This window comes from Paroedura picta, chromosome 2 (assembly GCF_049243985.1).
Source record: "Paroedura picta isolate Pp20150507F chromosome 2, Ppicta_v3.0, whole genome shotgun sequence".
Lineage (NCBI taxonomy): Eukaryota > Metazoa > Chordata > Lepidosauria > Squamata > Gekkonidae > Paroedura > Paroedura picta.
The window spans coordinates 91507959-91526177 of NC_135370.1; the positions used below are offsets into that span (position 1 = coordinate 91507959).

At 43.7% G+C, this 18219-nt stretch overlaps 1 protein-coding gene across 5 annotated transcripts in view; it reads right to left on the bottom strand.

Annotated features, from left to right (window-relative positions):
- The window catches only part of KCNC1 (potassium voltage-gated channel subfamily C member 1), a 179637-nt gene extending 162940 nt beyond the window's left edge, over positions 1-16697 (bottom strand). For all 5 annotated transcript variants that reach the window (XR_013228294.1, XM_077321592.1, XM_077321591.1 and 2 more), the window contains exon 1: positions 14672-16697. Coding sequence is in view for 4 of the 5 variants with exons in the window: in XM_077321592.1 (XP_077177707.1) it covers positions 14672-15241 (570 nt within the window). In the remaining variant the exon portion in view is untranslated. The remainder of the gene's footprint in view (positions 1-14671) is intronic.
- Positions 16698-18219: the final 1522 nt, after the last annotated feature.

Below are 18219 nucleotides of genomic sequence, written 5' to 3' on the forward strand. Positions count from 1 at the left end.
CCTCCTTGTTCCTGCCAACTCACCCCACTGGCTTAATTCCAGGGAGGAAACTGAGGGGAGCTCTTCCTCCCACTGCATAAATGGGAGTTCAGTGACCATCCCAAATGATTGATGAAAACAACTCACAGGTTGTTCCACTTGGTGTCTCGGTGATTATTTCCAAACCGACTTGAGACTTCAGTAAGGCTTTGTAAAGCTCAATGGAACATTTGGGAGGCTACTTAAATTCAAAAACTTTGGGTGCTGTACATCATCCTGCCATGTGGTCAGTTGTTCAGTTCAGCAGAACTCATACACAGGAAACTAAGCGTAGGTGAATGTTGCTCCAAATTACTGAGGTTGCCAGCCTTTGCAAATATCTGATTCAGACTACAAATCTGAACAACTTTCATGGTTCTGTTACAAAGAGAGCAGTATTCTCTTCGAAGTTTTGGTCCACTTCAGAAATGAGATTTTGCATATTACATATAGAGCAGAACACATACTAAATCAGTTGTTCTGTAGGTAGATGTGGACAATTTCTTTAAGGTTAAATGCCTTACTGTCAGTGATACACTTGCTGATTTCCATAAAACCATGTGAACTATGCAGTCAGCTACATGCACACACTTTAATGTTAAATCCTGACTCTTACTGGAGCTATCCTTGACTGCTTGAACCACATGACCAGACCATTCTGGCAAGCAATTGAACTGAGACACTATTCATATGAGTTCTCTTTTATATAGTGGTTACCCCAGGTGCGTTTCTTTCACAGGGGAATGGCAGCTCCTCACAATGTCTGGTATTAGGAACCAGAATTCCAATGATAATGTACATGCATGTTATCTAGAATTGCCGGCTCTGGACAGGGAAATACCTAGATACTTTAGGAGTGGAGCTGGGAATGGGTGTTCACCCTTCAAAGCAGCCATTTTCTCCAGGGCGACTGATCTCTTTAGTCTGGAGATGACTTGTAATTCTGAGGGATCCTGTCTGGGGACTGGCATCCTTAAGACAGTTTACACATGCTAACATAATGGAGAGAAACTTTCAGAAAATTGTATTATTAGAACTACAATGAAAAATTTAATCGCTGCATAAGCAGGACTAGTGGGCCACAGTGAATAACTTGTTCTGTTTGGATTCTAGTTCCATCTTGAGCTTAGCATATATTATTATTATTATTTATTATATATCTTGGTCAAGAAGCCGCCTTCATATCACACTCTCAGGTTACTATCCATATCACGGTGCAACTTAACTTGAGACAGAACAGGAAAGAAATCTGTGGAAAAGATCAATGATAACTATCTATATGGAGGGAAGTTCAAATAGTACTCCAATGGTATAACGGAATTTTCCACATGTGATCCATGGCCAAAGCATACCAACATCCTTTCCTCAGTGCTTTTCACATTGCTCTTACCTGGATCAAGAACCATAGAAATGCTAACCTTTGAGGCTTCCTGTCAAGGTCTAGAATGATCTAAGGCACTGAGCCTTCCATTTGTGACAACTGCATCATATTAAAAGACCCCTTTTCTGGACAGTAAATATATCAGGCAGGAGAGTAGAGTAGCGTAGACATATTTGCCACATTAGAGCTACTCTGCATTATGAGAATGTCCTCTGAATGCTGCAGACTTCAGTCTGGGCAGAATGTTTTCTTTTGTTGTTTAAAAGGAGCAAACTTAGCATCTGTTATATATTTAAAAATGAAAACATATTTAAAATTGAAAACATATTTAAAATGGCTTGATATTATCACAAGAAGAGCCTGCTGCTGGTAACTCTTCCCATCCAGAAGGCCTGCGCTGGCACACCTTCTCACCTGGATGGGCCTCCTTTGTTCCCCCTCCTGGCTTCCAAACAGCCAGAGGCAGGGAGAGCTGGATCTGCTGGCCTCTACTGTGACTAGAAGGCCTGCAACTGCATTCTAGGGTTGTGCATGGCAGGTCGAGTTATGCACCAGCGCTCGCACCTCTCCCCCCCCCCCCCCCCCGCGGCACAGCGCTGGCTACGTCGGCCTGGAACGGCCGATTCAGACGCTGCCGCACACAACCCTACAGTGCATTCCTTTCACCCAGTTGGATATTCTTTGGTCCCCTTCCTGGCCTCCAAACAGCCAGGGGCGAAAGTTGGGTACTCTCCTGCCCCCCAAACAGCTGAGGGGCGGTTAAATCTAAAGCAATAGCTGCAAAAAAACCCTTTGGGGTGCAGATTTATTCATAGGTTTGTAGTATGATTAATTAGAGCCTCACTGCCATACATAAATTATATCAAAAGGAAATTAAAAATGGTTAGGGTCTGCTTCTATCACCATTCCCATCTTAGTACTGTTGAAATAATGTGTGGATTAAACAAGTGGTGTAGTGTGTAGCTGCTCCACCATTCTTCCAGATGCAGCCAGCTGGATGACCTTGGACCAGTCACAGTTCTCAGAGCTTTCTCAGTCACATCTGCCTCAGAAGTTGTCTGTTGTGGGGAGAGGAAGGGAAGGCACCCAAATTCTGTTGTGGGGAGAGGAAGGGAAGCCGCTTTGAGACTCCTGTGGGCATTTAATAGCGGGTATAAAAACAACTCTTCTTCTTCATATCCTACAAACATATCTGACTGAATGGGGTTATCTAAATTGTTCATAAAGTCAACTGTGAGTTTTGCATAGGATTGTACTGAATTAAAGTTTCCTGAAGAAAGAGATAGGGTAATATTTTTTTAAGCTAAGGCAATGAATTACCTAGAGATCAGGGCATTCGCTTCTCTTTTTATCGTTTTCGTCTGCTTTTTTAAAATACAGCAGATTGTTTTAAAATTAAAACTGAATCAAGGAAACATTATATTCTACCTTCATTTGTGACTAATTACTTTTAATATAAACATTTTGAGGTCCATAAATATTTGCATTTAAAATTGTACCTTCGGCATTGCACCTTCTTATCAGCCTCCTGGCCTTGAACAAATGCAACACTCAAACATCCATAGTTCAAATATAAATAAATAAAATATAAATAGAATACCATAAATAAATCCTGTGGTTAAAAATTCTTGAGTGCTAAAATTAAGTACTTGTGTGAAGAACATGACTGGGTCATGATTCAGATTTTAAAAAATTAAATGTTCATTACATTTTTCAAGGAGTTTGGACATGGAGAACAGTTTAAAATGGAAGGCCTGTATATTCAAATTAGGTTAAGGCATATGCAGAAATTTTATTTGTTTGTTTGTTTGTTTATTTATTTATTTAGATTTCTATCCCACCCTTCCCTACGGCTCTGGGTGGTTTTGCGGAAAACTGGTGTTCACCAACAGTGTCAGAAAATGTTGGGTTTGTTCCAAGTATGTACCACTATAACTGAGTAGATGTTAATATTAGCATACTTGGGATACTAATGAGAATGAAATTTCATCTAAATTGATGAACTTCAGAATTTTCTGAAATTAATGGGCACGTTTTAACAGCATTCACAAAACTACTTAGTATTCTTGTAACCATTCTTCATCACTCAAATGATCTCAAAGAATTGTTCTCCTTGTAGATGTCAACATTTTCTGGCATTTCCCATGCTATGTAAAATGTTAACATTTATTAAATATATCTAAGACAAAACTTTATATGTACACTTTTTTTAAAAGTGCCCCTGGAGTCCAGTTTTATTTTTAAAAGTTTAACTTTCACTCTGGATTACCTAACAAGAAGAGTTTTATTTTTACTGCCAACCTAGAGGCTGCTATCTATCAAAGAACCATTTTGCAGCAATTGATCTAATCTTCCGCCTGTATTCCCTGAGACACATTCTCTTCTAATGGGGATGTTGGCAGCAATTGTCATGATAATAGGCCTCGCTCATAATGCTCACATTGTGTTAAAAAAAACAAAGTCTACACATGCACTCTTGATGATTGTTTATTGCTTGCTTCCTAGTACCATAAATATAAGCTGTTGAGTAATTAATTGCCCTTTTAAACCAAGACTGGTACAGAAGTATGTTCCTTATTAAAATCAGACAATAGGAAGATAGTAAAATGATATAACTTTTTTTTACTAGTTATGAACTATGTGTGACAGACCAATTTAATTTAATTTACAAGAAAATACAAGCTATGGATTTAATGTGGAATACAGAATGACTTGATACATGACCAGAGAGGGAGTACTGAAGAGGAAGAAGATCTGAGAAAGCCTCATCACTTGTGGACATTTTTCTCTAGCCAAGAGTAAGACATATGAGTTGCAATACATTCCTTTTCATCTGATTTTGCTCAAATGTTGTCCTGTGTCACTGGCCAGCCACCATTTCCACCCAGTAAGGCTCCTAGCCTGAGACTCACTGTGTTATAAAGGGGCTACTTCCAGAGCTATTATTGCACAGAATTGAAGCTAAAGCCCGTCCCTATTTCTAGGGGATGAGATGCCTTCTTTCTGTCCAGACGCTGTGATGCATACTTACAGCAACAGCTTCTGGCTCAAGTATATAAGGGGCAAAATGTGAAGATCCATAAATCTTTGAGAAAAACCCCCATTTCCAGATGATTTTAGTTAAACTGTAAGACTTTTGAGCATTCAGCATCACACTTCAACATGCTGAAGAACTGATTATAGGTGGGGTTGTTTTTTGTTTTGAAATGTTCACTTGTTTTAAGATAAGGGGAACAATTGGGCCAAACTTACTTAGTTGACCTCATGGGCAAAGGAGAGGTTCAAATCCAGTGGGTTCTGGTCCAGGTTCAGCCCTTTCACTGTTGCATCTACATGGGCTTTCTTTAATAGCATTGGCTGATTCAAGAGCTGCTTTTGATTCTGGAAACTGGATCTCCCATTTGGCCTGTTGTAATGCACCCTATGTGGGGCTGCCTTCCTTTGAAGGCAGTTTGGGAGCAACAACTGGCCCACTATGCGGCAATCAAATTAATTTCCTGGTGGTCACAGCTGACCACATATAACACCAATTTTTAATGAGTAGGAGCTGCCAATATGCTTCTGGATACAATGGAAGGTGCTTCTGTTTATCTTTAATGCCCTTTATGGCCCTGGCCCAAGTTATTTGAAGGCATTCCTCCCCCAGTACTTTCCAGCTCTCTCACTGAGATTTGGTACCAAGAACCTTCTGGCCATCTATTATGCTTGCAACCACTGCTGAACAAACATATTTGGCCCACAAATCTTTGGAACTAACTAACCACTGAGGTCTCCAGACTTTTGGCTCTTCACTGCTTGTTGAGATCTCTGTGTCCAACTGTGTCCAACTGGTGGTTTCTTTGGCTGGAATTCTCTTTCTTTTCTTTCTTATTTTGATTTTTGGTTGACTTGGATATTTGGTCATTTTTTAGACATTTTTATACCCAACATAATGGCACTCCAGACTGAACTGCAGCCCATCATAACTCCATAACAAGCATAATGGTATTTGAAAACACATGTTTATTGCATATTTTACATCTTTACATTTTTTAAATACTTCATCTAAAAATGTGATGTTAATGATACTAACTGTGCCTATTAATTACAATGGATTTAGCAGGCTGAAACTCTGTTTTAGATAGCACTAGAAAACAGCAAGAGTCCAGTAGCACCTTATAACTAACAAAATTTGTGGCAAGGTGTGGGTCATTGCTCACTTTTTTAGATAGCTGAAGATGTGAGCAGTGACTCCCAAAAGCTCATACCTAACCCTGTCACAAACTTTATTAGTCTTTAATGTACTAATGGACTCTTGCTCTTTTCTACTGCTATGGATAGATGAACATGACTGTCCATCTTGATCTATCACCTAGAATAGCACAGTAAGTCTCTATAATTTCCAGGTTTATACACTGAGATTTAAACAACCCAAGGGCTAGTAAATTGTCCAAGAATCTGTGACACAAGTGGCAACTGGTCTAGTCTTCAGGTTCCAACTCTGTTCTTCTCTCCTGTTCCTGTTCTTAACAGCAGTGGCTCCGCCAACTGCACAATTGCCTAGTCATGCAAATCCTTTCCCGTGGAGTAATCCTTTTGGTGTTAATGAATGTTGTACGTGCAGAACAGAGGGGTCTCTGGATTTGGCTCTGAAAATATGCAGAGGGAAGGAAAGTATCTGCTCACACACATTATCCTGGTGAAATGTTCACAATGTAAACAATGTAGAAATGACTGAGTGTGTGCTGTTGTTGCTAGTTGTAGGAGTTAATAACAGATATTATTTGCAATAGTATAATCAGATCATACACAAGCTAGTTGATACTGATCTATGTAAGTATTAGCCGTTTAACTCACTCCATTCAAAAAGCTGGTGCTTACTTATTTAGCCATTCTAGTTAACCCTGTTGCTTTAAAAGAAAGATGTACTGTAGTCACTGAACTATGGAGCTGGCCAAGGATGGCCAAGGATGTCCTTCTGTGCAAAGGCAAGACTATATCCTTAGCAGGGCACACCTGAACCTGCCTTATACTGAATCAGACCAGTCAGGACTATAATTATTTATTAGAATTTTAGACTGCCCTTCTGAGACTGGCTCAGGGCAGTATTGTTTAATCAGACAGGCAGCAACTCTCCAGAATCACAAGTAGTCACCTACTACCTCATATTTTTACCTGGAGGTGAGGGGACTGTATGCAAAGTGGAGGCTCTCCCACTGAATCACTCTTCCCCCCCCCTACAACCCCCTACCCCAGCTACAAGCAAGGAGTTAATACTGAATCAGAAGACCTTCAGAGCAAAGAACTCCAGGTAGGCTCAAAACAGGTGAAACCAGTTAGAAACTACAACAAAGAAATCAAAATACTAAAATGTTTCTTTTTAATCTCTTATCTCCCACCGTAACTGACACAATACAAACACCCTAAATTAAAATTTCTTACTGTTATTCTACAAGTTGCTTTAATTACATGACTTCATGCTTCTGACTGCCCATGTTAAAGAAGGGTGATGTCAAATATTTTTGGACACAAGCCCCCAGTTCTGATTCACTTATTCCTTGTGCAAATCAAAGCCTTTGTTTTTTTTTCTCCAATGCTCTTTGTTCATGCTAAATTCCCCCCATAAAATGTATGTGTTGGAGCCCCCAGAATGCAAATTTTAAAAATCAGCACAATGGGGCCATGCACAGGGAAGATGTTTTGAAAATTCTGCCACCTAGAATGATATGGGGGGGGGGTAGGTTAAAATTGAAATAAAATACTGGCCAATCTTTGCAGCCATTTTGATGTGTCTTGGAAATCCCAAACAATACTGCCAAATCTTCATGACTTACTGAGTGTCAGCCAACAGATGAGCACAAAGACTGAAAAGGCTAAGGAGGTAGACTGGAAGAAAGGAAGCCGGAAAAGGAGAGATAGGGAGGGATGGAAGGGAACTGATGATTAGGTGGAACAGAAAAAGGTACATGGGTGGGAAGGAAGGAGGGAAAGGGGAGAGGCTGCAGGGCAACTGGGGGAGGGAATGATGGCTGGAAGGGACAACTGAAGTCTAGGAGAAAACAGAAAGAGGTAGGTAGGTGGGTGGGTAGGTAGGTAAGTAGGTAGGTAAGAAGAAAGGAAGGAAGGATGGAAACACCTGATAGTCATATGCCTTCTATATCATTCTCTCTTCTTACTGTCCTTTCCACTATGCGGGAAAATGAAATCAGATTGCAGGCCACCAGAATAACTACCTGGAAGGATTATGGTTGCTCCAGAATATACTAAAGTTAAATATTTTTGAATTCTGACCATATAGTATGCTTATGAATTGGTATGGTTAGGAATGGAACTTGATTTCTGACGGCACACCTCTGATGAAAGCTAATTATGCTCAGAAGTGGAAATCACTGCAGATACTAAGCACTGGCATCCAACAATGTTCAAATGTGATTTTAATTCAGGAGTTGATTTTTTAACATTATTTTGGTCTGGAAACTGATTTTAAGATGTCTGTTTTATGCTATTCATTTTTACCCTAGGTTGGATTCCCCCCTCCCCCAATGTTCTGTTTTTATTATTTTTATTTTTAATCCTTCCTGGGCAGATTCTTCAATAGGTGTTATAAAACTTTTCTAACCAAATAAACTATTTCAGAAGGACCGGCAACTGGATGGTACATTACGTGATGTTTCTAAATAATATACAAGGTCACCCCTATGGTGGCTACATGCAAGTACACAAATTTCCCAGGCCTGCATGGTGGATGGTGTTGCTAGGACTGAGTCTGAAAGAAAGGTTTCCTCTCTCTCAGTATTTAAACATCATTGCTGTTATGTGAAAGTGTAGCAATTGATTCAGAATTACTCTGATATGTTATTGTCAATAGCAAAACTTTTATGACTTTCCTCAGTATTTTTCCTTTCTTCTGCTTACCTTCACATTTGTTAATGAGATCCCATACAAATCATTGTTAAAGTTTCTGTAAGTTTCATTGGGAATTGTAGACATGCCTTGGAAGTGGATATAACCACAGACAATGGAGCTGAAAAACAACTTTAACAAGTTCTTCCAGTGGGGATTCTAAAGACGGGGGAGTGATAACTGGTTTTCCAGGCTCTTTGACCTATAAATTCTCTTTACAAATGCAGAATAAGGGAGTATCTTTTATAGTACACACAACTGGATTTGTCAAAAAAATATTTAAGTGAATTGGAACAAATGCAACAATGTATTAAAAGAAAGCATTCAAGTGAATGTCATCTTGCTCAATCTTCTTATCATTTGTTCCTTGGAAAAAGCAATGGCTAAAGTAAGATGGCAAAGGAATAGTTTTATTAAGAGAGAAGAATAACATGGGGGGTTGTGACATTTGGAAAAAAAGAGTGGTCCTTGGATCACTAAATGTGGAGAACCCCATTGTAGGAGACTTAACTTTAAATGTGAACAGACCTTTATCCCGTGGGATTGTTTTATATTTAGGAAAGGGTGTCAAATATTAACAATACAAATATGGCTCTTCTCTAAAACATGCAGACAGCGAAGGTATCTTTTCTTTGTCTCTTTTCTCTTCCCCTCCCATCAGGAAATCCTTTTCTATTGTCCTTTATAGCAGTGGTCCCCAACCTTTTTATCACCGGGGACCACTCAACGCCTTTTACTGAGTCCTAGTGGGTGGGGGTAGTTTACTCCTCTAGTCTCAACCACTGCCCTAATGCTCTCTGATCGCTATGGTAATGTTTAAACATCCCTTCAAAATAAGATACAGACACACCACAACAATGAACATAAGGAACATTTTATTTTCATGGAAATTTTAACTCATGACAATGACAAATCAATGGGAACCCTGAGCTTGTTTCTCTGCAACGAGATAGTCCCATCTGGGAGTGATGGGAGACAATGACACCCGAAGTGTGTTGTAAAGGGCCGGGGGGGATGAAGTAAAGGGCCGGGGCGGGGGAGAGCAGGCGTCCTTCAGGGCCCACCTCCAATTAGTCGAAGGACCACATGTGGTCCACGGCCCACAGGTTGGGGATCACTACTTTATAGGAAATTAACTTGTTCTTCAATAGACAGTGACATTCATTGCCTTGCCTATCTAAATGGAAAGCTAACTCCTTAAGAAATATATTTTTGGAGGAGGGGATGGTCAACTTCCACTTCAAATAGCATTTGCAGCAAAAACAACTTCTGCTACCAATTAGTACCATACCCAACAAGGAAGTCCTGTGAAATCAATAATTACTTCTCTAACATCTCTACTCTCTTTGGTTCACTACCATCTCCTGCAAAGCAAGGTGGAATTTTGAGAATTCAGTCCAAATGCTCTTTCTCTGTTTAACTTATCATAAGAGATTACTATTACTGGATAAAGGTCCCTTTAAAATGTATACAATTATATCTACATGCATGTTTTTATTGTGAACAGTAGACAGTAGTTTTTTTTAAACTCTTGCTTGAATGTATTAACCATTTATTTTAAACTATGCTTATCTTAAAGCATTGCCAAAACCGTCATTGGGATAATATAAATGAAGAAAGATACCATTGAAAGCTTGTTTGGCTTGGCACAGACTTAGTGTTGGCCATCATGGTGAAACATAATTTTTAAACATAGCCATTTTGGAAGAAGGACTGGACGGAGGGAGGCCAGGGAATCTCCTACTTCCCCAAATGGACTGCCAGCAAGTTCACTGACCATCCCCTCCCACACCTCTCTTGCCATTGCATTGTTACCTGCAAGGCAGCTGATACTCCTCAAGGAGGAATACTTGTCCTTGGTGTCCAGTTGCTTCTCTGCACAAATACATTTCCAACCAACAATTTAGACATAAGACAACTATGAACTCAAAATGTTGCTCTCCAGTTATGTGCTGTATAAGTATAAAAGCAGTGTGAGATCTTGCTGCTGCAGAGCTTTGTAGCGGTACTGAATTTACCCTGTCACTGAGCATATTGTTGCCTGATTTTGTAATGATTTCATGAGATTTCTCTGTTACTATATGCTACATTCTCTAACATATAGAAGCAATAATTCCTGTAGCTAGGATCTGGTTGTTATTAGTGAAGAATCAGGCCTTCTGGTAGTCCAAAAGATCAATACTCCTGTTTTTATTTCTTAGAAGAAGAATTGGAATCTCACAGCAGCTTACAAAGAGCCTCTTGTGATGTAGAGTGGTAAGGCAGCAGAAATGTTGTCTGGAAGCTCTGCCCATGAGGCTGGGAGTTCAATCCCAGCAGCCGGCTCAAGGTTGACTCAGCCTTCCATCCTTCCAAGGTCGGTAAAATGAGTACCCAGCTTTCCGGTGGGGTAAACGGTAATGGGAAGGTACTGGCAAACTACCCCGTATTGAGTCTGCAATGAAAATGCTGGAGGTCAGACATGACTCGGTGCTTGTACAGGAGATACCTTTACTTTTACCTTTAGCAGCTTACAATCATCTTCTTTTCCTCCCCCCACAACAGACACCCTGTGAAGTAGGTGAGGTTGAGAGAGCCCTGATATTACTGCTCTGTCAGAACAGCACTATCAGGGCTGGTATGAGCCCAAGGTCACCCAGCTGGCTGCATGTGGAAGAGCAGGGAATCAAATCTGGCTTGCCACTCCTAAGCAATACGCCATATATGCTTACATAAAGGTAAAGGTAAAGGTATCCCCTGTGCAAACACCGGGTCATGTCTGACCCTTGGGGTGACGCCCTCTAGCATTTTCTTGGCAGACTCAATACGGGGTGGTTTGCCAGTGCCTTCCCCAGTCATCACCGTTTACCCCCCCAGCAAGCTGGGTACTCATTTTACCGACCTCGGAAGGATGGAAGGCTGAGTCAACCTTGAGCCGGCTGCTGGGATTGAACTCCCAGCCTCATGGGCAAAGCTGTCAGACGGCTGCCTTACCACTTTGCGCCACAAGAGGCTCTTTTATATGCTTACATAGTTGTACTCAATTATAAGACTTTTTTGAATAATTAAGTTACAGGCATTGGCTTATTTCTAGACTTAAGTGAACCCATTCTATGTGAAAAACATCAGAACAATATTTCATACAATGCCTTTTAGCCCTTAAAATTAAATCTTGTCCATCCATCTAGCCTATCTGAAAATACATGTTTTCTCAACACACAAATAAACTTGTAATATAGCAGTTTTTAATCTTGTTCCCTTATTTTATGGTTGCCCAGTATGAGATCAAAAACAAGCCTGTTTGACTGAAGCAAATTGTAAAACAAAATTCAAATATTGAAATATGTTCTACATACAATTCCCAGAACATAGCCATATGTGCACATTAATATGTGTCACTGACCAGGCAAGGAATTCATCCATTGTAGGACCACACTCTTAGGTATGAAGGGAAAGAATGTATCCCATTCAATACTGAACAACTTTCTCTGAAGCCTAGTGTTTCTTTTGTTGACAGTTCCAAAGCACAAGACAAATACAAATCCAAATGAAAAATTGGTCTTAACTATATCTCATAAAAAGTACATATAGGTGCTCTATGGCTTCAGAACCCACAAAATCTTGATAAATATGAGATGCATCTTCAGCTGCATAGTCAAATGGGAACAATAACCAATTGCCACATAAGGTAAAGGTAAAGGTATCCCCTGTGCAAGCACTGGGTCATGTCTGACCCTTGGGGTGACGCCCTCTAGCGTTTTCATGGCAGGCTCAATACGGGGTGGTTTGCCAGTGCCTTCCCCAGTCATTACTGTTTACCCCCCAGCAAGCCGGGTACTCATTTTACCGACCTCGGAAGGATGGAAGGCTGAGTCAACCTTGAGCCGGCTGCTGGGATCAAACTCCCAGCCTCATGGGCAGAGCTTTCAGACTGCATGTCTGCTGCCTTATCACTGTGCACCACAAGAGGCTCTTAATTGCCACATAGTGTTTTGTAAAAATCTGAAGATGCATAATACAAGGATTTAAAAACTTTACTGAAAGACTAAATACTATATTCATGTTACTTTGCTAGATGAACCTTTTATGATTTGGAAATGATGGTATTCTATAAATTAATGAGCCTATTGATTTTTTTCATGTCTAACTAACTAGAGTTAGTTTGAGGGCTTTTTGATCTTAATGTCTGCCATTAAATTATGGCATTAGATCCAAGTGCTCCTTTATATAGGTCCCAATTCATGTTTTATTATAAGATGCAAAATGTATGTTATCATAACTTTGATAGTCTGCATGTGAACACGTTTATCAGAAATGTTCATAGGCTTTAAATGTATAATATGATCACTTCTTATTTCTTATTAAAAGGATTTTTCATACTGTGCAAAACCTTTACATAACGTCATGATTCAAAGTCTCCAATCTCATAATAGCTTTCCAAATAGATAGTTGCTGAGGACTCCTATGATCTTAACATCTACCATTAAATTACAGCTCCAAAAAGCATCTACCAAAAACAAGACAAAACCCAACCCTCAGCTGAATTATGAACTTTAAAATATAAAATTTTAGAGAACAAGAATGGCCCAGTTAGATCTTTCACTAATAATACATATAAACAGAATCTAAGGGCAGGCATTGTCAAAAATATATTTAAATTGCTGTGCAAGTTCCTTTCACATCCCCCACAACAGTTGTTTCATTGGAGTGATCTATGGTAATATGGTAATGCTAGCCCAGAATTGTCTGCTCTTACTGTTGCTGTCCAGAGTATCAGAGTTCCTTTCCAAGCGCTACACCCTAGCATCCTTCTAAACAGAGATAGCAAAGGGCTGATCCTTTTTTATTGAAACCATTTGCCCTTCTTCAATTAGCATCTCTTTGGATCAAAGATCATCATGCAAAGCACTAATCATCTAGGCCTAGTCTGTACAATACTGGAAGTGGGGGGCAGCCCCAAGCCTGCTTTTAAGAATAAAGAGTGTATGCTCAAAATTGTCTTCAATATAGAAAGGACATGTTGGCAAAAATCACTGGAATCCAAAAGCTGCAGCTCAACAGTAACATTGCTTCATGATCCAGTAAATATTTCATCCAGTAAAAATATTTTTTCAGCATTTAAACATCCACAACTTTCAATACTGATCTGCTAATTCAGTAAGAAATGTCAGAAATGTATGCAAAGGGGGGAAAGGTATCTAGAAATGGCTGTCCACCAGTATGTGTCATTCATGTGCTTGTAAACCTGATGAGCTTTTTCTTCCTGATATTTTTCTTTCTGCTGAGCCTGAGGTTTTCAGTACTACCATTGCACCCAATCATTCATCCAGATGTTCTCATCAAATTTGCTCCTATTCATCCATACAACCGCTTCCCAAATATCCTTTATCTCTGTCTTGTCCCCATGTAGGAAATTTCCATTTCACACAGAAACAAAATGCTCTTAATCATGAAGAAACATAACTATTGCTGAGCCACAAAATTATTCTGACCACATAAAGCTGGGCCATCTTTCTCTCCATTCTTCCACCCATATTCTCAGTTATCTCCATTTATCTAAACAGCATCATCATGAGACTGATCCACTCTCCAGTGATATTAGGGTTTGTTTTTCTGGTGACATCAAGAGGAGTAGAATCCACCAGTCACTTAGCACAAGAGTTTCTTTCATTAATGTACAAAGGTACCAGTTTGGACAGGGCTGTTGTTCATTTTGACCACCTTCTCAGTGATACCTTAGTTTTCTCAGGCAGGATCAGTTTTCTGCTCTCTCCAGTCACTGGTATGGAGAGTGTCCTAATGCTCAGCCATAAGAATTCTATGTCCCAATATATGTAATTTCATTCCGGTAAAAATGCAAATACCAAGCGGAAGACCAAACCAGAGCGTCATATCTGGCACTGGAGTTGGCAGTCTGGGAAGCAAATGCCACTCCATCTCAATCAACAAATCAAAATACAAGGCTCACTTGTTCAGTCAGGTAGCCACAGCAATAAATATCTCTTTACCTTGTTGAGAAGCAATTGAGAAGCAATTGTGTGCACACACCAATAGGGAACCTTGATAACAGCCCTTTTTAAGGAAGGCATCTTGGTGCGTATTTAGAGAAACACATTCACACACATCTAAAGTGGAATGAGACATTCACTCTAAGCTACATTTTTGGTCTCTTTAGGAAACTGGGGGTTATGCCCTTGTATCTGCCCTTATTCCCATATTCTCTGTTCTGGCCTCCATGTGTTGCCTGCCCTGCAAAATGTATGCCTCCCTATCTGCTCTTAATTGCAGGATCTCATACATGAGTATCCAAGGCATGAAATGTAAACAGCAACAGAAGCTCTGAACTAGGAGAACCTCCCTGGAGTGGGTGCAGGTAAAGTATTAGGAGATCTGATTGATTGCACAGCTTACCCTTGCATATCTGGAGGAATAGGGATCCTCAAAAAGTGCCCAGATACGGGGCTGCCACCTCTTCCAGAAGCCCCCAGGCCTTCCATCTGGGGAATCACTAAGTGCCAGGCGTTTAGTCATCTCCAGCTCCTCCTCACCATCCCCTGAGTCACCAGTGCCATCCGCATCTCCATCTTCAGCACTGCTATCCAGAGGGGCCCCTCCAAAACTGTCAAGGGCCTCTTCAGCATCACGGTGCTGCCTGTAGGTCATCCAACAACAGGGTTCCACATCTGTTTCATCAATGCCCCAGAAGGCCAGCTCCTCCTCATACAGAGGTCCACAGACATCGGCTGGGCAGTGCAGCTTCCCTGTGCGGTAGTAGTTCAAGATATGAGCAAAGACTCCTGGGTGCCGGTCGAAGAAGAACTCATCGGTGCGGGGGTCATAGTCAAAGTGACTGTGGGCATCAGGCTCGGCGATCCAGGCCAACCGAGTGCCAGGCAAGGTGCGCAAGGTGCTGCGGTAAGTCTGGTGCCTAGTCCCGCCCACGTTGATCACAATACGATCACTCTCAGCACCCTGGCCCATCTCGTCTCTTATTAGGCATGTCGCGGACTCATCCAAACAAGCACGGCACAGGGCAAGAACATAAGGGGGCGTCTGCCTGTCTGCAATCAATATCTAACTGGATACCGTCTCCATTTGGCCAAGAGCCACCCAGGTCAAGGGCATGCAGCCGTCTTTGCCCCTTCCCTCGCAGCGATGGAAAGTCACGAGTCCCAGCAAAAGTTAAGGATGGCAGATCCAGCTTTTTAATATCCTTTTATTGGCAAATTCAAATTCGATGTGAGTTTCATTTAAGACAATAGTTTGGGTCCACACACAAAAAAGAAGAAGAAGAAGAAGAAAGAAGGATATAGCCACACACTTCCCATAAGAATAGTGGTTGTGGGGCTTGGTCAGCTAGGTAGGTCAGGATATCAGGGAGGACAATTGCTTTCTTGGCTTGAGGTTGAAAATAATAAATCTGGTGGCACACAGCTGACCTACAAGAAGGATGTGGAGGGGAACACTGGCAGAGGGAGGTGCCTGCAACAGGAGGCTGGGGGGGGGGCAGGGGTTCACAGACACCATGCGCACACACACAAATATGGTGGGAATGAGGACAGAGAAGCCAATGCCAGGGCCCAGCTGCAGCAAGCAGACCCAATCTGTTGAGGATGCTGACGCCTTTAGGAAAAAGAAAAAAAGAAAGACAATTAATTGTTCTGTAGGTTAGTCCTAGAGGCAGGAACAAGACGTGGCTGGCTGTTAGGAAGAGCTCAACGTGTAGCAATCCTAAGATTTAGGTCGACATTTTTTTCTTTTTTTAAAATGAAAAAAGCCCACGAATGCATGGCAATCAGCGTATCGAGAGGAGTAGTGATGACGCGGAGGCAATAACAACTCAGTGGCGGGGGATGCAATCCCTCTCCGGCTGCAGCAGCCCTCGGATGCAGACAAAAGAGCCCGGAATCCGGCAGCAGCGCCTTCCCTTGTCCGGTCCGTTCCCCCGTCCTCCTTGTCGATGCAGATCACACACTCGGAGGCCGCCCCAGGGCGCCGGCGGGGACCCCGGCCCCCTCCGGGGACTGATCACAGAGCCGCCGGGGCTGGCTGGCTGGCTGGCTAGCTGGCTCCGCGCCGCGTGGTGCTGAAACGGACAGCGCTCCGGCGGAGAGGGCTCGCTCGCTCGCTCGCTCGGCAGGCAGGCGTAGCGGGAAGGCGGGGGGCCGGGGCGGGGAGCCTTTGTGCCTCCTCCCCGGCGTGCCAGGCAGGCTGCCTCCCCCGGAGCCTCAGGTGGGCTCTGCTGAGAAGAGGAAGCGCAGCGGGGACCGGGGGGGGGGGGGGTCTGCCGCTCTGCTCGCCTCTCCCACACGCCGCGGGGCTCGCAGGTGGGGCCGTAGGCGGCGCGCCCAAAGAACTTGCCGCTGCCTCCCTCTGCCGCCCGCCGTTCCTCGCGGCTCAGCTCAGCTCAGCCCAGCCCAGCCCGCCAGCCAGCCAGCCCGGGCTCCGGACCCTTCGAGACGGCGCAGGCGCAGGAGGCGGGTGGGGGGTGGGTGGCGGGGTGGGCTCGGAAGAGAGCCGTTCTCGCTGGGTCCTAACGCAACCTGGGGAGGTAGCGCCCCGCCCCAACCCGCCGGCGCCGCTCCGTCCGCACCGTCACCTGGACGTGTCGTACCGCGGGGGGAGGCGCGCTCGGCGGAGGGGCCAGTCCCCCCACCCACAGCCCACCCCCCTCTCCCCGCAGCCTTCCCGGCGGCTCTGGGGCTGGGGCTGGGCTGGGAGGGACCCCGCCGGATCTCTGCGGCAGTGGCTGCCTTCCCCTGTCAAAGCTGGGGCCGTCGCCTCGGGGCGGGGCGGGAGGGGGAGGGAGGGGGTTATTCCGCCCTCGAATTCCGCGGGAGCCTCGCCGGGACAAAGGGCGGGCGGGGGACGGGCTGGATTCGCAGCGGCCCGGGATGAAGCGGGGGCTGCGCTCGGCGGAGGCCAGGAGGGCTTCGAGCTCGCTCAGCGCAAGGTGAGCGCAGAGACGGAGCCAGTCGCCAGGCGGCCGCCGCCTCTCGAGCCCACAGCGGCCCCGCGGGCAGCCTCTGCAAAGAGCCGCGTCCCCAGAAGCGTCCGAGGTGGCCGCTGGCTGAAGAGTCTTGTCGGACGGCCGGGGCGAGGGCCGACTGGCCAAGAGGCGTCGGGCTTGGCGGGCACAGCGCCCCGCTTGTCCGTCCCGCCTAGCCTTGGGAACCAGCCAGAAACAGCTGCAGGCAGAGGGGGCAGAAAATCGGCAGGAAGTCTCTCTGGAAAGCGGAAAGCTGTGCTCCTTCTTAGGCATCTTCCTGCATTTCCTTCCAGTTTCCAGACAAAATCAAAGACTGCAAATGCAGCTCAAGAAGAACCAGAAATGTCCAAAGGAAGAAGGGAAGTCACCTCCACTGGAACCACTAGGGCTTATTTTGCTTTGCAGGGTAATGGCCGGGTTACCCATCCACCTTCCATTCAAACTGACTTGAGATGTGTCAATTTTCCTAGCAGCAAATACCTCTATGATCAGCATAACAGGCTCTTACAGTTGTAAACTGTCATAAAGCCAATGACTTTTTAACAATTAAAAAGGAACCTTAACCATCTATTTATGAGATCTTAGGACAGAATAACTTGGGACGCTTTCACATCTCTTCATCCAGGAAGACAGTATTAAGAAAATGCCCCCTGCTGTTCACAACAGTTGTGTTTACAGTGGAAATCTGTCAGATTTGGCTGCAGCATCTCTTCTGTGTGGCACCTTGCTGTGAAACAATGCATACAGAGTAAAAGGTAAAGGTATCCCCTGTGCAAGCACCGGGTCATGTCTGACCCTTGGGGTGACGCCCTCTAGCGTTTTCATGGCAGACTCAGTACAGGGTGGCCTTGCCAGTGCCTTCCCCAGTCATTACCGTTTACTCCCCAGCAAGCTGGGTACTCATTTTACTGACCGCAGAAGGATGGAAGGCTGAGTCGACCTTGAGCCGGCTGCTGGGATCGAACTAAGT